The 21,334-nt window shown below is 50.4% G+C and overlaps 1 protein-coding gene across 1 annotated transcript in view; it reads right to left on the bottom strand.

Moving 5' to 3' along the window:
• Positions 1-18,970, bottom strand: part of LOC119434003 (phospholipid scramblase 2-like) — a 44,253-nt gene extending 25,283 nt beyond the window's left edge. Inside the window, exons 1-4 of the mRNA XM_049659215.1 lie at positions 18,864-18,970; positions 12,635-13,127; positions 8,579-8,796; positions 4,613-4,942 (exon numbers count right to left, since the gene is read on the bottom strand). Of these exons, the coding sequence (XP_049515172.1) occupies positions 4,613-4,942; positions 8,579-8,796; positions 12,635-13,061 (975 nt within the window). The 5' untranslated portion in view covers positions 13,062-13,127; positions 18,864-18,970. The remainder of the gene's footprint in view (positions 1-4,612; positions 4,943-8,578; positions 8,797-12,634; positions 13,128-18,863) is intronic.
• Positions 18,971-21,334: the final 2,364 nt, after the last annotated feature.

A 21,334-nucleotide genomic window follows, 5' to 3' on the forward strand; every position in this document is an offset into this window, starting at 1 on the left:
ACGTCCGCCGCCGCGCTCCAGCGTGACATTATGACCGACGCGAGAAGGAGCCGAGTTGCGCCTCCTGTTATTCTTTCTCCGTGGCCGTCTTCCAGTCGCGCACAACGCTTGCTTCGGAGCGACTGCACGGAGGGGGGGGGGACACGCTTTACTCCGCGGCACCCGAGCGACCGCGCCGCCGCCGGGCCGCAAGGCTCCGGGGGTAGGGTAGAAGGGGGGGTTGGCAGCCGCGTAGTACGTCTCAGTTTAAAGTCTCAGTTCAGCACTAAAGGCGAAACTGAGACTGTAATTAAAAAGCAGGGTGAAGGGTGTGCCTTTACAAATTCGTGCAGACACACACGCACCACGCACGCACGCACGCACGCGCACACACACACACACACACACACACACACACACACACACACGCACAAACACACACACGCACACGCACACACACACACACACCACACACACACACACACACACACACACACAAGCACGCACGCACGCACCGCACGCACGCACGCACGCACGCACGCACGCACGCACACACCAACACACCACACACACACACACACACACACACACACAACACACACACACACACACACACACAACACACACACACACACACACACACACACAACACACACACACAACACACCACACACACACACCACACACACACACTAGGCCGGTCCCGCGGGTGAAACGTGAGTGAAGTCGCGTTTTTTCTTACGTGCTTTCGTATTCTATGAACTATATATACATGGTATCCTACGCAACTTTAGCCAAACATTAAACCTATGCAAATGCCCCGTAGCCTGGCAGAACCAAGACAACGTTTTGTTTAACCTCGCTTGGAGATATACAGATTATTATTTTTGGATTCCGCCTCATTACATATTGAGTCTTAATTAATCATCTCAAATATTTTAATTAGATGAAAAGTGTCAATGAGAAAATTGCAGCGCAACACGAGAAACTCTCGATACAGCTTTCTGTTGCTCAATACGTGCTACATAATAGTGTTTTTCCGAGAGTGAAAGAAGCCCGCGATACACGCAATATTGCCGCGCGACTGGCCGCTGGAGGCACTGAGGTATCCAAGGCTTCTCCTGATATGGTAAAAAAAAATCCTTATGTAGAAAAAAAATCGCAATTTCGATTAGAAGGCGTAGAACTGGCAGCGATCGATTCCGAATTAGACTATTAGACGAAGTAAGGCTCTTAGCTTTATGGGGAAGTATAAATTACAGTAGACATTCGCTAGCCAACAAAATATCCCTGCTTTCACAAGATCGGGTCACTACGCTCTATAGGAGCACCGACAGCGGGGACCGCGGTTGCTTGTCCCCAAGCGCGCGTTCCATGCTACCGCTCCCTCTACCATTTCATTGTGCCGCGCCTCCGATACTCATCAGATCACATGGCCTTAAGCATTCCAGCCTCCTCGCTTCTAGAATCACGCTGCCCGGAAAGCCCTGGCATGCTCGCCCTCGCGCCTGAAGCAGATCACGTGACGTCCAACACTAGGCCACTGGGCCACGCAACCAGTATTCTTATAAATGTTCTATCTATACGCAGCGCCGGACAATTGAATCCGGACTACGATGGCGCACCAACGTCGATATGAAGCCTAGCATTTAAGTCCCAGATTTTAATTCAGGAAGCTTATGGAAAACTCCCTTTCCTTTTCACTCTCCTATTTTATTGCGATAGCAATTATACAGACTGTGTAAGCGAATTTTCGCCGTCGGATGCCGCCGTGATGTTCCGTTTGCTGTGGCTATACGATGTTTGCTGTGGGTGTGAGGGAAGGACTGCGAGATCGCGCGAGCCTAGAAGGAAGAGGAAGGACTTGATGCGCGCCGTGTTCCCGCGCACCCAAAGTTACAGGTCACGTGATCAAACACGCGCTTGGGGGAGGAGGCATGTGAGCATGCGGTAACCTCATCACGGTGCTCATCATGCACACCTCTCCTCCTCTAGCCCCGCCGTCGCTGCAGATGGCTCGCCGCGCGGCTGAGCTAAAGTCCCTATATAAGAAAAGTACCGCCATCTACTCTTTCCTCCGCCGCCACCTATCCTAAAGCGCTAGCGTTTTTGTAGCGTTAGCTACACTGGCCTAGCCAAGCCCGTTTCGCGCGGCACATCAAGAGCCGTGCTGCGCATGCGCAAGGATCAGTGATGTCACACGGCTTGCGCACCGGAGCCACCGGAGCCGGCACCTCTCGCGCACTCCGCCGCCGGTCTGCGCATTCCAGAGGAGTGACGTCGTAGCCGTGGTATACGCACTGGCGCCGGCGCGCGCTCGCTGTGCAGTCGCCGTCTGACACTGCGCTGGAGCCGCTGCGCTTCTGACTGGCGTTTGCCAGTGTGGTATAGCCATGGAGAAGGAGAGCGCAAATGCTGCTCAACAGCGCAGAAGAACGGAGAAGCTTGACTCATAAGAATAATCTTATCTTAAGAATAATCTTAAGAATAAGCTAAGAATAATCAGCTGAACCTTTGCTAACGCTACGTATATCCTGGCATAGCCGAGCTAAGCCACTGCAACTTTTTCTTTACTTTTTGCTTGCGAAAGCCAAGTCGACGGTAGCGCACCTAGAAAGTCTACGTTGAAGCTTTCAGGCCGGGCGCGCGCCGCCGCCGGCGACTGCGGCTGCGCAGAGGAATTTCAACATGGCTCTCTTTTCGTCGCATGAGACGGAAATCGCACTTCCGGTGCGATAATCGCAGTGCAAAATCGCATCATGTGAAACGGCCTTGAGGCGGAAAAAAGAAAATATAAAGAAGTGAAAAGCGCGCGCTATCATCGTCCAATCGGAGATACAGGATAGAGAGAAGCGGCGTTTATCAAAGGATGGTGGTACTCTTCTTATATAGGGACTTTAGGCTGAGCTACAGCTACGCGGCCCACGCGCCTTATCTTGGAAGTCATCTGCGGCAAGAGTGAATGCTAATGGCGAGCCGAGATGGTTGGTGGCTTCATGCGCGCTGTGATCGCGCGCGTCTAGTGTTGGAGGTCGCGCAATGTCAAGTTTCCGAGACGCACGAAGCGTTTGCTCACCGCTGCCGGCGTTCATCGTGAGGCTAGCGTTGTGGCAGTGAATGTTCGCGATCATCGAGTGAAATCTGTTCAGGTTTGCGTGTGCGCGCTTGACACTGCTACAATTAGTGAGCGAATTATTACTGCAATTTTACACAGCTGATAAAACCGCCAACCTTACTTCGTGTAGTTGTTTATTACTTTGCTATCGCTATCAATATTTCGCCTTCTTTTTCTGTCTTTTTTTTTTTTACTGCACCACCTCCGTGATCGGCCCATTTTCCTATCACACTCTCCGAGATAAGCCGACATTATTCGGCAGATGGCAGGATACTCCAAATCCCGGCAGATAGGCCAAGAAAGTCCCGCTTAAAAAAAATACAGAATGACAGCGACACCGAAAATGTCGCGCGCTCACGTGTTTAATGCGGCATGAGTCTATATATACGTACTTGGTGCTATGGTGCGAACGAGTTTAGAAAAAAAATGTCACAGTTTCGCCCTAAGGGCGAAGCCTAGCAACACAGCATCATACAGTAAGGTGAGCCGTGAAGATTGTAGTCATGAGCTGATTAAGTAAGCAGGTGTGCTGCGGCGTAAGTAGACTGTCGATGACCACGAGAAGGCGCGTGTGAAACGGTGGTGTTGATGAGAAAGCGCTTACCGTGGGCAGCGCGTGTTACACTGCCGATCTGGGCAGCATTGCATGTGTAGCGTGCGTTGGAAATGTGCGTATTACTAACTGTGAACAAGCGTTGTGAGCGCGCACAAACAAACATGAATAGATGAATGACTGCAGCCAACGACTGTGCGTAAACTGTGCACGAGTAGAACACCCCCCCCCCTGCTCCCAGACCTACAACAGGAACCTTACGCGACGCCGACGGCAGAAATCCGTTGATGTCCATTAATTGCTATCGCAATAAAAAAATCACCGTCCCTTCCAGTCCGTGAAGATGGTCGAACAGCGAAGCTGTGTTAGTTTCACCGAGTGTTACAGTACATGTGCGTGTGTTGCACGTGATGCAATTGCGTAAACGCAAGTAAACACAGACCTACAACAGGAAGTTAAATTGAAACGTTGCGAGGTGAGAAGAGGCAGCGACTTCCGACGCTACTCGACGAGTGTCCAGTTCTCCGGTCGAAACCTGCCGAGCCGCCGCCAGAAGCATCGGCTGCAGTCACGGACACCGCGCGCGTACGGAGCGAACGTGGGGAAACGCGGACGGTGTCGGCAGCAGCTCTGCGCGTTGCGCCTTATCCGAAAGGGCGCGGCGCACAGAAACACATTCTCTTATCGCCTCTCCTCCTCGCGCCCAGCGCGGCCTCTCATTGGTCGCATCCTCCCCCAGCACGCCTCTCCTCTACTGGTCACGTGACCTGCATTCCCCCGGCGCGGCTCTCATCATCTCCTGGTCACGTGACGTGCGTGACGCCGGACAGACGGCGAAGGGTCGACTAAGAACACTTTCGCTGTTAAAATAACAGCGTGAAATTGGTGTGCAAACCCAATACGAGTATCACGCGCACGTGAACGCCCAGCAGCCTAGCGATCCCTCGATGCACTCGTCTACTCACAATCAAGAAGATCGCGCCTAGCAGCGTGGCCTTCATCTTGACGTCCAGGTCGATGGGGAAGGACACCGTGAAGTTGTCGGTGTCGGTGAACGCCTCCATAAGCATGCCGTTAAAGTTCTTCGACAGCTGACCGATCTTTGTTTTGCCGTCCTTGGTCATGATGTCGAAGACGACGTCGTTGCAGCAGATGGACGACGTGCAGAAGGGCCCGTGGATCCGGAGCACCACGTTCCCGGCGCTGTCCAGCAGCGAGAAGTAGGGAAAGATGACGGAACACTCCTGCTTTATCGAGCCGATGATGGTGCCCGGCGGAGAGTGAACCTCCATCACCTGCACGCGCGGCATGTCTGTACTTCTGCTCCTGTTATCACGAGATGCAAGGATATACAGGGTGTTTATATATACAGGGTGTTTATATATACAAGGTGTTTGTATGGACAGCATCACTGAGGGCGGAACCAATTATTAGCCACACTATGTTAAAAATTCGCTAAAAGCTGCTGTTGTGGAAGAACTGGCCAACATTAACATGCATGCACTATGCGATCCGAACATGCCACCGTTATCGTAGTCGAAATCATTCAATACTTAAGGCCGGAGATGGTATTATGCAATAGCCGTGGAAACCAAAGGTAAAACAAACAGTACTTGTAAAAAGTTCGGAAAGAATATATTTGTTCTTGACTGAAATATCATTGCTAATCTTGAAATCGTCATCGCGTTCTCAAATACCTTGCCCTCCCGGTATACACATGTTCTGCCTGCCATACTGCTCGTAATGGCTTGTACAGTGTATCCTTGCGCCATTTTTGGCAAGAGATAATTACGCTTGTGTTCCGTCCTTTCCCTTACACGCACACCAAACGCGGGTGGTATCGAGTACAATGTCACACTATCACCTATATAGTTGTCTCAAGTTGGATGCTTTGCATTCGCCACGCGGTTACTGCGAGTCACCCCTTCAGAATCAGTAAAGAAGTGCGTTAATCTATGGTTCTTGCACATCCCCGCCTTTTGGAAGCGCTGCCTTCCAGACTGGTGCGTTCCGAGACCCGTAGACTCATTCTGCTAGCAACGGGACACAACATAGGGAGACACAAACCGCAACCGCCTGAGCCAGTGTCGGTGGTACGTGACTCTTTTCGTTGTGTTCCGTTTTATTTTGAGCTGGTTCACAACTTGCCCTGCAACATATATGTGCATTTCAAGAAAAGCGTGGAGGCCCGCCTCACGCACAGATTTGCAGCAGTGACTCGTCCATGAGCTAATGATGTTACGATCAGCAAGCGGGGGAAGCGGCCTTCAAGCCACCTATGATTTCCTGAGACGAATCAGCTTGGTGCGACTCACAATACGTCGCATCGGACAGACTAGCGGCGACATCAAGGCCAGACACGTTTGACGGCTACAGGGCTGATGGATGTCGCCCGGCCGCCGACCATGGCGCTGGGACCAAGGAATGCCTGGGAAAGTGCGTGCGACGCTTCCCCACGGCCGCAGCTAGCCGCCAAGGCCGTTCGACAGACGAACCCGCTAATGGCTGGGCCATCCCGGGACCAAGACCCTCGCCCTCAAAGCGGAGCCTTCGGCGACATTGGACGTTCCGGTTGGAGGAAAGTATGCCCGCAGGATTCCCTGGCCTGGGGATCTAGGGATCTAGGGAGGACAGAAGGCCTTCAAGCGGACGTTTGCGACTCATCTAGAGTGCTCTTCGTGAGAGATGTAGCCAGTGCTCTCCGAGATGTAGCTAGTGCTCGCACATCTAGTCTGAGATGTCGATAGTGTTTGCCCAGAACGATGTAGTCTGTTGAGGTTCAGTAGCGCTGACATGCTACGATGTACTGCGCTCCGTACGTACTCCGGCCAGTACGATGAAGATCCCCTTGTTCTGTAAAATAAGTTTGCCTCTTACATATAAACCCCCCTGTTGCGTTTACCCTACCTCTCGACCTCGTACTCTTGACGAACGAAGCAACCCTCGTCAACTCTGCTTGGACGACGGCGTGGGCCCGCTTAGCCTCCGTGTGACGCCCCAGTAGCGTAGACCAGCTGTACCCGTTACGAAACGCACCGGTAGCATAGGCTAGAGAGCGACCCTCAATTTGAGGTCGGACCCCGAAGCCCCGACTCCCAGCTCTAGATGCAATGCGAATAACTGTCGAGTCTGATTCGTTCATAGATTGGCAGCTCTTGTAACGCTTTCTCGAATAGCCCTCGTTTTTATGGGCACAGGCGCAACCGGGTGCCAGGGCTACTCATGTTTCTGGACGCTATATAGGCCCATACGCGCAACTATTGCAGCAATCGAGAACGATGGTTTCTATTACGACGACCGCCCTGTTTTACGTCAGACTACGCCGTCAGACTACACCGATGGAGGCGCTCCTTCTATAACTAGCGATGAAGTTAGAAGGGCCTTGCGAGATATGAGCAGGGGAAAAGCTGCCGGAGAAGATCGAATGACAGTCGATTTAATCAAATATGGAGGAGATATCATGCTTGAAAAGCTTGCGGCCCTTTATACGCAATTCCTCACGACTTCAAGTGTACCAGAGAGCTGGAAGAACGCCAACATTATACTAATCCATAAGAAGGGAGACGTTAAATAATTGAAGAATTATAGAACCATAAGCTTGCTTTCAGTATTGTATAAAATATTCATGAAGATAATTTCCAATAGATTCAGGGCAACACTTGACTTCAGCCAACCAAGAGAACAGGCTGGCTTCAGGAAGGGATATTCTACGATGGACTATATCCATGTCATCAATCAGGTAATCGAGAAATCTGCGGAGTACAATCAACCTCTTTATATAGATTTCATAGATTATGAAAAAGCATTTGATTCAGTAGAAATACCAGCAGTCATAGAGGCATTGCGTAATCAAGGAGAACATGAGGCATACGTGAATATCTTGGCAAATATCTACAAGGATTCCACAGCTACCTTGGTTCTCCACAAGAAAAGTTACCTACTAAGAAAGGGATCACGCGAGGAGACAATCTCTCCAATGCTATTCACTGCATGCTTAGAAGTATTCAAGCTCTTGGACTGGGTAGGCTTAGGAGTGAGGATCAACGGCGAATATCTCAGCAACATTCGATTTGCAGATGACGTTCTATTCAGCAACAACGGAGACGAATTACAACAAATGATTGAGGACCTTAATCGAGAAAGTGTAAGAGTGGGGTTGAAGATTAATATGCAGAAGACAAAGATAATGTGCAATAGCCTGGCAAGGGAATAATAATTCAGGATCGCCAGTGAGCCGCTAGAGTCTGTAAAGGAGTACGTTTACCTAGGTCAGTTACTCACAGGGGACCCTGATCACGAGAAGGAAATTTACAGAATAAAATTGGGTTGAAGTACGTATGGCAGACATTGCCAAATCCTGATCTAGGAAGGACAGAAGGCCTTTAAGCGGATGTTTGCGACTCAGAAAAAAGAAAAGTGTACAATCACTTCATTCTACCGGTGCAAACATATGAGACAGGAACTTGGAGGTTAACAGAAAAGCTCGAGAACAAGTTGAGGACCGTAGAAAGAGCGTTGGAACGAGAAATGTTAGGCCTAACGTTAAGGCACAGGGAGAGAGCGGTGTCGATCAGGGAGTAAACGGGGATAGCCAATATTCTAATTGAAATTGAGAGAAAAACATGGAGCTGGGCAGGCCATGTAATGCGTAGGATGGATAACCGGTGGACTAGAGTTACAGAATGGATACCAAGAGAAGGGAAGCGCAGTCGAGGACGGCAGAAAACTAGGTGGGATGACGAAGTTAGGAAATTTCCAGGTGCAAGTTGAAATCAGCTTGCGCAGGACAGGGGTAATTGGAGATAGCTTCCTAGACCTTCGTCCTGAAGTGGACATAAATATAGGCTGATGATGATGATGACACCGTCTCGAGTACGGGAAGCTATATGAAAGTAAACGGTGGTCTCAATCGTTGTACGCTATGTGCATACCTGGAGGCAGCAGAAACAGAGGCAGCTGGCGCAGCGAAGTGGCCGGTACAGCCGCATCACTTCGACGCTGCGGTAGTCGAGCAGCGACATCTCGAAGGGACGGACGCTGCCGCAGAAGTAGCGGCTCATGCAGTCGCTCTGCTCGTACGCCATGAAGATGAACTGGCTCATGGTGTTCTTCACGACGTACTTGTTCTGCAGCTCGAACGGCACGAACACTGCGCGCGCCGGCAGACCGCGGGTGGTCAGATGACCAAAGGCTCCGGTCACGCCGATTCCATTGTCTCAGTTACTCTAGAACCGCTCTTATTGACCCCCACTAGGTACTCTATTGTTTCAGCTAGACATTTAGCTTACCTTATGTACCTAAACCTTAACCGTTAAGGACCTTAAACGAGAAAGTGTAAGAGTGGGGTTGAAGATTAATATGCAGAAGACAAAGATAATGTTCAATAGCCTGGCAAGAGAGCAATAGCGGCAGGACGAGGGTGGTCAGAAGCCCAAAGGGGCTCTGGTCACTCCCATCTCATTGTCTCAATTACTCGAGAACCATTCTTACTGGGCCCGCGCTATACTCTAGAGTTTTAGCTAAACATTTCGTTTATATTATACAGTCAAATCCTTGATATAACAAACCTCGATTTAACGAAATTCGCGATGTAACGAACTATTTTTATTTCCCGATCTGAGTTTCATTGAAAACTGTGTATTTTTCTTCGCGATTTAACGAAGTAAAACTTTCGTGACACGGTTTCTATTTAACGAAGTTTTCGGGCATTTCAAGCATTGTCTCAATTACTCGAGAACCATTCTTACTGGGCCCCCGCTTTACTCTAGAGTTTTAGCTAAACATGTTTTTTCTTCGCGATTTAACGAAGTAAAACTTTCGTGACACGGTTTCTATTTAACGAAGTTTTCGGGCATTTCAAGCATGCACTTGAGTCCGCATGGCAGTAAATCTAGCAAAAACCTATGTCGGCCGAGGCAAAAGTTATTTCAATTGTCCTTCTCTGCATGAAAAGTTTGAGCGACAAAACGGCTGTCAAAGCACGGGCGCCGGGACGCATGCAGCAGGCAGGAAACAGCACTGCCCCATTTGTCGAGTTGGTAAACAAACAACTCGGAGAATCATGAGAGCTGACGATTCCTTCTGCGCAAGTGAACGCGCGTTACCATGATCAAGTACGCGCTGGAGGGGAGGGGGGTTAAGGGAGGGCAGGGGCGGAAGCGCAGGAACGCGCGCCTGTCTGCCTTCTCCTCCTAGCGCGCGCGTCCGTGCGCGGGTCACGCGCCGTAGTGCAAAGGCCGTTGCCGAAATAGTTGGTGCCTTCACGCGCATGTTGTTGTTCCGCTCGCCTAGTGTTGGCGGTCGCGTAATCTCAAGTTTCCGAGACACAGTGCGAAGCGCTCGCTCGCGTTTGTGACTGCGAGTTCTTGGTTACCAAGTACGATTTGTTAATGTTTGCCTGAGCGCGCGTGACACCGATAAAACAACGAACCTTACTTCGTGCAGTTGTCTTTTCGCTATCGCCATTAATTTTCCGCCGTTCTGGTGAAACTGACTTTATTTTCTTTCTCTCTCTCTTTTAAATGAAGCTTTATAGGCTCACAAGTGTCGGCTGTGGTGGTGGTGTCACGCTGAAAAGTGGGCCGATCCTGGTGATAGTACAGAAAGGGTCCAAGCTCAATGGCATATATCCCTGTGACCTCGGAGACCTGTAACGCGCCCTTGAACTACCCTTGTCACACTTGGGATCCAAAGAAACAAAATCACCAGCCCTTTCCCTGTCGAGAAAATGAGGGTAAGCGAAGCATGTCGTCCGATTCTAGCGTGAGAGCTTCCGAAGCCCAGCCGAATAGCCGCGGCCCCCGAGTTGCGGGAGCGCGATGTTGTGGCCAAACGTCAGCGAAGAGCCGCCGACCCTGAGTTTAGGGCAAATGAAGTGGAACGCCTACGACAGTGTCGTCTTGCCACAAGCTTCGCCTACCCCTATTTTCTCGAGAGGGGAAGAAAAAGGGCTGTAATATTTTTTTTTAACAGCGAAGCTGTTAAGGGTTAAGGATATCGCGTCCGTAGACCGACCGGCGTGTACAACAATTTCGGCACCATGTGCGTGGCGGTTTCCCGCCAGTTGTGCCTTAGCGCAGATGTCTAAGCGGATGATGGATGGCCCATTGTTATACCTCTCGTAACCGCCGATGTCTCTTTCACAAGTGTCGCGATACACGGCGGCGGCACGTCCCACCAATCGTTGTGCCGCTTTGTCTCGTGACGTAGAGATTGCTCTAGCTCTGTTATCAGCAGTTGTCCTTTAGACTCGCTATGAGACGGACGCTCGTTTAACCACATCTTCCAGGATCCTGACGTCAGCATCCTGACGATGCCGCGCAGTGTGCCGTGGCTATGAACGATGTGGCTCATACGCAAGTCTATGACGATGGGGCGGACTTGGCGCAGTAAACACATTACTTTTCCATCGCATCAGGCGAAAACAAGACACCGGTGTCCTTCCTCTTTGAGGAACATGCCGAAGACGCTCAACATAGTCAATAATGATATATAAATTCACTATAGCGGACGCACCATAGTAACAGCTTCGCTGGCTTCCATCTTCACAGTAGTGGAAGCGCTGTTTTTTTTTTTTCTACGGTCAATATTATAATCTTTTTACACTATTTGTTTTGTTTGTTTTTAATTTGTGGGCGCCCGCTTGCGGCACTAAGCGCGGTCAGCTATGGCATACAAAATTTACGGCGGCACTCGGCGTAACGCATGCAAATCTAGGACACCGTGAGCCACGTCGATGTATTACTCTCGGCGCGATCTGCACCGCACGCGCAGGCGTCCATAAGCGGGCTATTATGACCCTACATTCTTGCGACTTGTTTATAAGTGCTTACTGACAAGATAATATCCACCAGGAAAACTCTGGGAATTTGTGAAGTTGCCTTTAATGCTGAAAAGTTAAAAATCGAATTCACTAAATTCGCCATTTGAAGAAGTTTTTTTGCGGCACGTACAACTTCGTTATATCGTGGTGGCTTCAGAGGACATGAAAGCACTTTCGGGGCACATTACGCCTTGTCCAAACGGCACGAGCAGCGTAGGCGGTGCGTGTTCGACGACGAACGCGCAAGCAGTTGCACGAGCGCGTCTCTGTGACCACGTGACGTGTACAATCAGGTACGCGCTAGGCCCTCCTTTAATAAGGCACAACCGTGGAGCAGCCATGGCTTCAGAAAAGCGTGCTCGTCTCGCATCGCAAAGGCCCGGGTTCGATTAATAATAATAATAATAATAATAATAATAATAATAATAATAATAATAATAATAATAATAATAATAATAATAATAAGTTTATTTGACCATCACGTCATAAATGCTGATGTAAGGGTACCGAAGTAAAAGCTGTCTTTCAACAGCTTGACATGGCAACGCCCCCTTTCAGACCCAGTCCGAAATTTCAAAATTCCGAGACCGAGATTCCCACCCAGACCGAAATTTATCGAGTTTTCTTTTCAAAGCCACTCATTTATTTTGCTTACAAGAACCTCCCTGGGAAATGTGACGCCAGTTCGAGAACTTTTAGACGTATTTTTACTCTTTGCGGCGTCGGCCGTTTTTCTTCACGGCGCAGTTTCGCCAAGGTAACTGCAAGGTCACTGCAAGGTCACCGCCAAGGGCACCGCCAACATAGACACCTAAGGCTTTCGTCTTGAAACTACGCGTAATATAGGAGTAATTGTTGCCTGTGCATTGAACCGGTTCTCTGCGTCGTTGGGAACGGCGTTCGTGATGCCCGAGGTTTTGTACACCTGCTCCTGTCCACTCGAAAAGAATATATATAACAAAAATAACCTTCTGAATACTGCGTTCGCGACATGCAAGCAGTCTTATGTCGCTGTAAACGGATGATCTGAGTTCGATATACCTTATATCCCGCTCGTCATGAGTGAGTCACCCAATTCAGCAAGGTTGGTGTGTTCGATATAGAGATTAATTCGCTTTATCCGAGTTTGTTATAACGAATCTGGTGTAACGTAACGTTCGCTTACTTTCCAGCAGCTGAAGCTGCTGATGCACAAGCAGCTGGTCGACGCGCAACAGGTACTCAAGTCCGGGGGGGCAGCCCACTATCGGTTCCACGTGGGGCGGCGCCAACTGTGGCGTCGGCATCTGTAGGAGCGGGAAACGTGATCTCCGCGCCGGCAGGGCTGCCCTTGCCATTACGACGCCTCCAGGTGGCGCGGCTACCGCCGGAGGCATGGCCACCATGACGGGTCTCGTCCACGCTGCTCCACCACCGGTCGTCGGGGCCACCGCCGCGGTAGGTGAGGTCGCCGGAACCATGGGTCTGACAGTGCCAGCGGCGGGCGCGTTTGTAGAAGCCACCGCCGCGGTTGGTGACGTCACTGGTGCCATGGGTCTTATGGCCTGAGCCGTGGGTCTGATAGACGGGGCCGGGGGTCGTGTCGGTGGCATCGCGCTCTAGGGAGAGGCCTGTTTCCTTTTTGAGCAATGCTCTTGGAGTCTGGTTCAGCCGTGGCCCTGCGGATCGATTGAGAAGAAACAGGGGCACGGCTTTTTGACGGCCCACTTGTAAAGGAGTGTTCGAAACATGCACCCCCTCACTTCACCGGAAAACGCATTTAGCGTGATGAAATCAATAGGTCTATTACGAGTAGATTACAGAAGTCTACCTTCACCGCATGTCATAGAGCTATCTATCTTGCTTTAGTATTATTTTATAGCACGAGAAAACCGGCTCTGGGGCATCGATTCTAGTAGAGCATTGTCGAGAATTTGACATAGCGAGGGCGCATTCTTCTTCTTGTACCGTAGGTAAGTAAAAGCGGCCACTCCGTGCCAGACGAAGCAACGACTCCGAGCGTCTCCGATCACATGCTGCTGCCTTCCCAGCACCAGCAGTTTTTATTCGTGCTCTTTGACGTCATGCATGACGTAACAGACTGGCTAACAGAACCGATATTGAAATGGAACTGCACAACAACACAACATACGCCTTCCATTAAAAAAAAAAGGAACGGATACTTCACAGAGACAGTCTAAGAGGTCACAAAGTCTCTCAGCCATGCGGGAGGTCGGCGAACTCTAGTTCTGGGCTTTGACTGTGCCGTAGCACCCCGGGATGTCGATGGGGACTCTACATGATGCTGCTCTCCACCTTGCTTGTTCTCTGCTTGCGCTGCACGTTCTGTGGTGTCGGGAAGGCCAGAGTGCTCGGCTGGCATAGTTCGAGGCTCGGCAACAACATCAATGCTGACATACCAATCACCAACCACAGGAGCTGTTATCAACGTTGGGGCCCCTTGATGATCTGTGTAAGGTACTACTTTAGACAGTCTCGCAGCATCCCTTGTGTTGTTGTCTTCCAGGGTAAAAGCACTACTTCCCTTTTTACCCCCTATCCTTCGGGGTTCGCTGTAGGACAAATCGCCTTTCCTGGAAACATGAGGGTTTTTCACCCTCGCGATGTCACCTGTACGGAACGTTGGCACATTCGCCCCTCTCTTTCGATCTGTATACTTCTTGCTGCTCATTTGTTTATCTTTCACCCTCTTCCGTAACTGGGCAATTGCTGGTGCCGGATTGTAGAAAAAAAGCTGGGCTTGGGGATAAGCCCACTATGCCCAACATGGTGTGTGGAGCGTGTCCATGCAAGAGTACAGCTGGTGGAACGCCCGTTGTTGCATGTGGGGTGCTGCGATAAACAGCAAGGTACTCCAATACTGCTGTCTCAATACGTCGATGTCCCAAAACTGCAAGCTGAACGTAGTCTTTCAAGGCCCTATTGAAACGTTCCACCTGTCCGTTACTTTGAGGATGATAAATCGATGAGCAGGAGTGCTTAATTTCGCGCTCTCGAAGAAAATCCTCGAAAAGGGTTGACTTCAGTTGCGGTCCATGATCTGTTAATATCTCATCTGGGTACCCCTCTCTGCTGAAGACTGCTCTGAAAAATCCGATGACAGTATTAGATGTCACACTTGAAACAAAGGATACCTCGGGCCACTTCGAATAAAGGTCAACTTGCGTTATTGCAAACTTGCAGCTCTCCAAGCTATTGCAAAAGGACCGACAATGTCCAGCGCTAGTTTCTGCCAATCACGCTTAGGTAGCGGAATGGGTTCCGGTGGTGTTACCACGGGCTTCGCTGACTTGTCTGCCGCTTGACAGGCACTGCAAGACGAGATTCCCTGCTCTACTTGTTTGTCGAGTCCTCGCCACCAATACTGGCTGCGAAGCCTCTGCTTTGTGCACACAATTCCTTGGTGACCTGCCATGCGCCGTCTCCACGAGCGTTGCTGTCAATGCAACTGGTACGAGCAGGCGCTCATCCCGCAATAGAAGGTTGTCCATAACTGCCAGCTCATCCCGCACGTAGAAAAAGGGCCGCAACTCGATTTGAAGACTGCATTTCGCCGGCCACCGAGTTGTGACGTAAGTCATCGCCTGCTGTAGCAGCAAGTTGGATTGAACAGCTTCCTGAAGTTGTGCCTTTGTGATGCTGGTGGAAACAAGCGACACAACTTCTTGCTTTTGTTCTTGTACGTTTGACAAGAGGCAATCGTGATAGCGCATCCGCCACCTTGTTATCACTTCCATGGTGATATAGCACCTCAAAACTGTAGTACAGAAGACGTGCTCACCATCTTGCAATTCGAGTAGATCGGCGACCTGTGCCCCGGGATGAGAGGAGAGTAACCAGAACTTGATGGTCAGCTGGTAGCTCGAACTTCCTTCCCCACAGAAAAACATGCCAGTGTTCACACGCCCATATACGCATGGGAGCGCCTCCTTTTCTCCTACTGAGTACTTGCGCTCCGCTTGCGCCAGCGTTCGTGATGTGAAGGCAACGGTTCAGAGATCATTTCCGCACCTTTGTGGTAGCACTGCTCCCAGACCGTAGTTGGAAGCATCTGTCGTCACTACCGGAAGTAGGGAGGGGTTGAACATCTGCACGGCCTTGCATGTTGCGAGTATTTGCTTCACCGCACGGAAGCTTTGAGCAGCCTTTTCGTCCCAGGAAAAAGAAGCTCCTTGACGAAGTAACTGGCGAACAGGCTCTGCGACGTCAGCAAAATGGGGAATGAACTTGGCATAATAACTGACAAGTCCCAGGAACGAACGTAGCTCTGTTATGTTCGTGGGAGCAACAGCTTCAACCTTCGATTTCTAGGGTGACAAGCCGTTGTGGCTGACGACATGTCCCAAGAATGTCAGTTCTTGCACATTGAACAAGCACTTGTCATTAAGCCGCAGGCCAGCCGCTGAGATGCGCTGCAGATCATCATGAAGGTTCGCAGTGTGCTCAGCCGCAATTTTATAGTAGACGATGATATCGTCTATGTAGCAAAGTACGCCCCTGCAGCCCCTCAGGATTGAAGTGATCTTCTCAAAGCTGCTGGTGCAGAGGCGAGGCCGAAGCACACTCGACGGAACCGAAAAAGGCCATCGTGCGTAATGAATGTGGTCAGATCACGGCTTTCAGTCGTTAGTTCCAGTTGATGGTAAGCTGATGCAAAGTCAATTTTTGAAAAGTGTGCTGCCCCTGCTAGTTGATGCAGAAGGTCGTCACTATGTGGAAGAGGGAATCCGTCAACGATGATAGCTTTGTTGGCCACACGGAGGTCCACACAAAGCTGAATGCTGCCGTTCTTCTTTCGGACCAGTACCACTGGAGATATCCATTGAGAAGCATCCACCTTTTCGATTATACCTGTTTGCTCAAGCCGCTGTACTTCCGCAGAAACTTGTTCCCGAAGGGCCAGAGGAAGTCGACGTAGCTTAGCGGCCACTGGAGTCACATCCAGCTTGCGGTTCATGTGATGGGCAAAACCTTTTACCAGTCCCGTCTCGTCCGAGAACAAGTGGCTGAATTTCTCGCGAAATTCCGCAGGTAGAAGATCAGAGGCGGCTCTTTTCGTTTGCTGGCATTTCAACTCAGCCCCATGTATGTGCAAGTCCAGGCTGCTGATGGCGTCCAATCCAAGTACTGCGGTTGCCTGCTGTACAACATACAAGAGAACAGACAGTGCGCTGCTTGTAAGCAACGGTAGCAGGAAAACAGCCCTTCACCGTGATCTTGATGTTAGAGTAATCCAATAAAGCGACAGCAGGTGGTAGCGACGCCTTCATACCTTGAAAATGCTTCATGTAAATGTCCTCCGTCATTATGGATACTCACGACCCTGTATCCACTAAAAAGTTCACAGGAAAGCCTTCAACTTGCAGTTCGATGCAAATACTGCGGCGCGAAGCGCCGGTCGAGACATGTAGCAGCGTCACCCGATGCTCAGCATCCTCTTGCAGCCGCGATACGAGCTGCACGGCGTCCTCTTGCAGTTGCGATACGCTTTGCTCGGTGTCCTCTTGCACTTCCCGCACGCTCCTTTTAAATTGCGAACTGCGGCAAATAATTTGAAAGTGGCCTACTTTTCTGCCCTTTGAGCATTGCTTATTTTGGGCCTTGCAATTCGGCGAATTTGCTAAATGCCGAGTATACCCGCAGCGGTAGCAACGACGCTGTGCAGACGCCGCCTGCGTCTGTTGACACTTCTGCGGCGAAGGCGCAGATTCTTTACGGCGACCGTCACGCGAATTGGCCTGAATGTCTTACGTATTTCACTTCCTCCGCTGCGCCGAACTCTCGAAGGCTCTTCAAGGTTGCTTCATAATGCTCTGCTATCGTAATTGCCATGTCCAAGGTCAGCGTTGCGCCTGTGAAAAGGAAGCGTTCACGAAGCCTATCCGATGCGATACCGGGAATGAGCTGGTCCTTAGGCTCACCCGGATTTTGTATCCTCTTTGTGAAGCGGTGGCGTTCGACAAGCACGTTCGTCGTGGTTGAGAACAGGTGGTCACAAATGCGCAGTGCGGCTTGCAATTGGAACGCATCTTCCGTCGTTGTAATTTGACTTGTAGAAGTAGTACCCTGATCTGGGACGGCACAGTGGTAGTAGTAGCAGGGTCGTTCGTCGACGTGCTACGGAATTTACGTTGCCCCACGACGCCAAGCGAATGCAGAAGTATGGCTCTCCGCCGAGACGCAGCCAACTCGGCGGCACCCGACGCTTCCACGTTGGTAGAAAACAGTTCCTTCCACTGTTTCCAGGGTATGGGTGTGTTGTGTTGGCAACCCTGTGTGCTGAAGTACAGTGTACTAGTACGCTGTAGCTGAAGTGCAGACTGCGGTACAGCGTACTTCTAGTACACTGTAACTGCGGGCAACTGGCAACCAGTACTCGTGTGGCCGCTATGGCGGACAGAGCCTCGCCTAAGCCTTCCTGGCGAAGTTGTGTCACAACTATGTAACCTTGGTCTGCCGCAAGCTAGCGGCTCGTTAATAAATATATGACAATTGGCGACGAGGCGAAACCACGGATATGGCAGCAGCGACGACGCCAACGTTGGGCTCCATGGGAGAATTTACACCAACAAGCTCCGGTGGGGCGGCATGGTCTTCGTACGTCGAAAGGCTCGAATTTTACTTCGAAGCGAATGACATAACCACGGAAGACAAGAAGCGTGCCGTGTAAAGTAACTGTGGCCATATTTCAGCGGTACATGGAAGAGCTACTTCAAGGTATCGAAGGTGTGCAACTCTATTTAGATGACATTTTGGTAGGTGGCAAGAACGAAGAGCATCATAATGCGCGTCTGGAAGCAGTGCTGCAACGCATACAGAACGATGGTGTGCGACTAAATCAAGAGAAATGTGCCTTTGGAATGGATGAAGTTGAGTTTCTGGGATATAAAGTCAGCGGAGCAGGCATCCAACACAACAGGGTGGCTGCCCAGGGGTTTCCAGAAATGCAGGCGGAGGCGTAATTAAGTCCCGCGAAACTCAATGTAAGGCTTAGCTCGTCGCCATATTTGGCGACGAGCTAAACCTTACAATGAGTTTCGCGGGAGTTTCGTAGGTAAGTAAAAGCGGCCACTCCGTGCCAGAGTAAGCAACGACTGCGAGCGTCTCCGATCACATGCTGCTGCCTTACCAGCACCAGCAGTCTTGATTCGTGCTCTTTGGCGTAATGCATGACGTAACAGACTGGCTAACAGAACCGAAATTGAAACTGAACTGCACAACAACACAACATTTCTCTTTTCTGTAAACGTATAAATGGCGTCTCTAAGTCTGTTACCCAAACGACCGGGGCAACGTCGCGGGTAAGACTCTACATACCGCGGTTACGCAGACAGAAAGGAGCGCAGAGCAGTCGTGGTGGCAGTGTCAAACCACTACCATGAAAAGCCACTCACCTATGCGGCTGGGAGGAAGGTCGTTGGCGCAAACGGGTGTGCCAGCTTCGAACGACAACTGCTGTTTCCATCCCACTGGACCCCGGGAAGGCACGAGGCACGAGCAGTTTATTCGTGTAGTGTTACGAAACTGCTAAATGCTGTACGAAATTATCGACGCCAACATTGATTCGAAATTTAGAGGTTAACAGATTGTCGTGCCATCTACCGTAGATTCCGAAACTAACAATCGCTATGAACGAAATGAATCCGCCTATTACTGCGAGTTCTCGCATAACTTGCAGGCGTCCTTACGCCTCGGCTAGCCCTCCGGTAAGTCGCAAGAGGTGGCTGGTTACTAAATGCGAGTTTCGTGACTGGTTTAATTAAAGGACATTATCGGCGTTTTTTTTTTTCGTGAACGACGTACTACGTAGATAACACTCTTCGTGAATTATGGTAGATTGATTACTCTGTAACAAAACGTGACTTGGTCGTGAATATCGATGAAAAAAAATGTGGTTGATCCCTCTTATATAGGAATCGGTATAGAACACGAAAGTGAAACGTGTCTTCACAGAAGTAGTGTAATGTTTATTGCACATTGATATATTGACCCTTTTCGCGGAGCAGTTTGCTCTAGAGGAACGAGGTGGCGCTTTTCGGCGGCGCGCCATACGTTGCCTCAGTGAAAGCGCACGAATACGAAACCACTATTGCTTCTGTCCTGCTACTGTGCGATCAGCTGCCGCAAATGCAACTGGGTGTTCGCTAATGCACTGTGCCCAATATGAACTGCAATATGTGTAACGATAAAGGGAAGACGTGTGCGGTAGTTAGCTGCAAAAATAGTAATTCGAATAATAAGGAATGGAATCAACCTGTGTCGCCGCTGCTACATAAGGACTGCCTGCAGTGTTGCCGGCCATTCGCGATGCTGAGATTTTATCCTTTCCTCAAGGATAAAAAAAAAGATAATTCATCTGCCAGCGCTGTATAGCTAACATCCAAAGAAAGGACTTCAACTCCGGAACGTCGGTACTTCGAGTGAGTACCGCTTGTTACAAAACGAAGTAACGCCAATTACAGGCGCAGCAAGTTTCTCGCCTGTTATTTACACACATCTACCTCTACTCGCATGCAAACATACACCCACCCTAGCACCAACGCGTAATAAGTGAATGGGCGCACACTTGAATCAATGTGCCGAAGCATGAGTGACGGCGACTACACCGTCAAGACACGAACGTTGGAAGCTGAACGTTTCGTTTCGGACCACAGAGTAAGCGAGGGACCAGCGATGCTACGTCTTTGCTACAAGCTACCACAAAGTACAGAACATTTACATTCCAAGCTTTGTGCGCCGCAAGAACGAATCTATCGCAGCAGAGCACACCCGCGAGCGATTAGGCTGAAAATAAACAATGAGATAGTGGCCGCACCGAGGAACCGAGAAACTTTGCTGAGCCAGGAACATAAGCCGCTGCTTTAAAATGTTTGCTAATAGAGAACGAGCACATTGATCCTGATTTAATTCATAAGCGGAAAGTTTGGACAGCTTGGAATACATTTCTAGCCCCGCTTTTAGTACAAGCACCATATACGCTGCTCGCGCCGTTTGGACAAGGCGTAATGAGCTCTGAAAGCACTTACATGTCCTCTAAAGCTGTTGCTAAAGCTTCGTGTAGTCCACGCAGTCACCGTCTACGATATGCGTCGAAACGGAGGTTTGCTGCACCGCACCGACGTGACGTGCTTGCATTGTAAACACGGAGGCAACGGAGGCAGCTGAGGCAAGCAATGGACGCGTCACCACGTGATCAAACATGGCAGCGCCCACAGCAGCGCCGGGAAAAGGGTCAATAATGTCTATTGGTGTTTTGTGGCTAAAGCGCCCTTAGGCGTTGATGCACCCACGCTGACGCCTGGTGGCACGTCTCCTCCATCACGACTACCAACGTCGATGAACATGAGCAACCGTCGTGCATATGGAAGCTGCACTACGCTGCACACGCTAGCACAACGCGAAAGACGAAGCACGTAACTGACACACTAATACAACGCGCAAGACAAAGCACGTAACTGAATCGTCACCGAGTCAAATCAGCGCGTACAGCGCGTCGTAATTGCAGCCTCCGCGATCAACTTCAGAAACATTTTCAGAGCTAATTGCGGAGGCCACGCTCCGCTGTGCTGAGTACGGTGAACGCCACCTAGTAGTGCTTCTGCGAGAACGCGTTGGTAGTGCTTCTTGATGCCAGCGTCCCTTCGAATGCTGGCATCGAGGCGTCGTAGTGCTGAGACCACCGAAGCGTTCACTGTCGGTGCGCGTTAGTGTCATAATGCAGTACTTCTCTTTTCTGCTCGTAGGCGGCGGCACCGCCCCGAGCAAGAGCGCGGGTACACGGAGGAGTGTTAGATATATAAGGCGCGTCTGTGTAGCTCTCTGCAGATGCGTTTGTGGCGCAATGGGTTAAACGCTCGGCGATCTA

The sequence above is a fragment of the Dermacentor silvarum genome, chromosome 11 (genome assembly GCF_013339745.2).
Source record: "Dermacentor silvarum isolate Dsil-2018 chromosome 11, BIME_Dsil_1.4, whole genome shotgun sequence".
NCBI classification, from domain to species: domain Eukaryota; kingdom Metazoa; phylum Arthropoda; class Arachnida; order Ixodida; family Ixodidae; genus Dermacentor; species Dermacentor silvarum.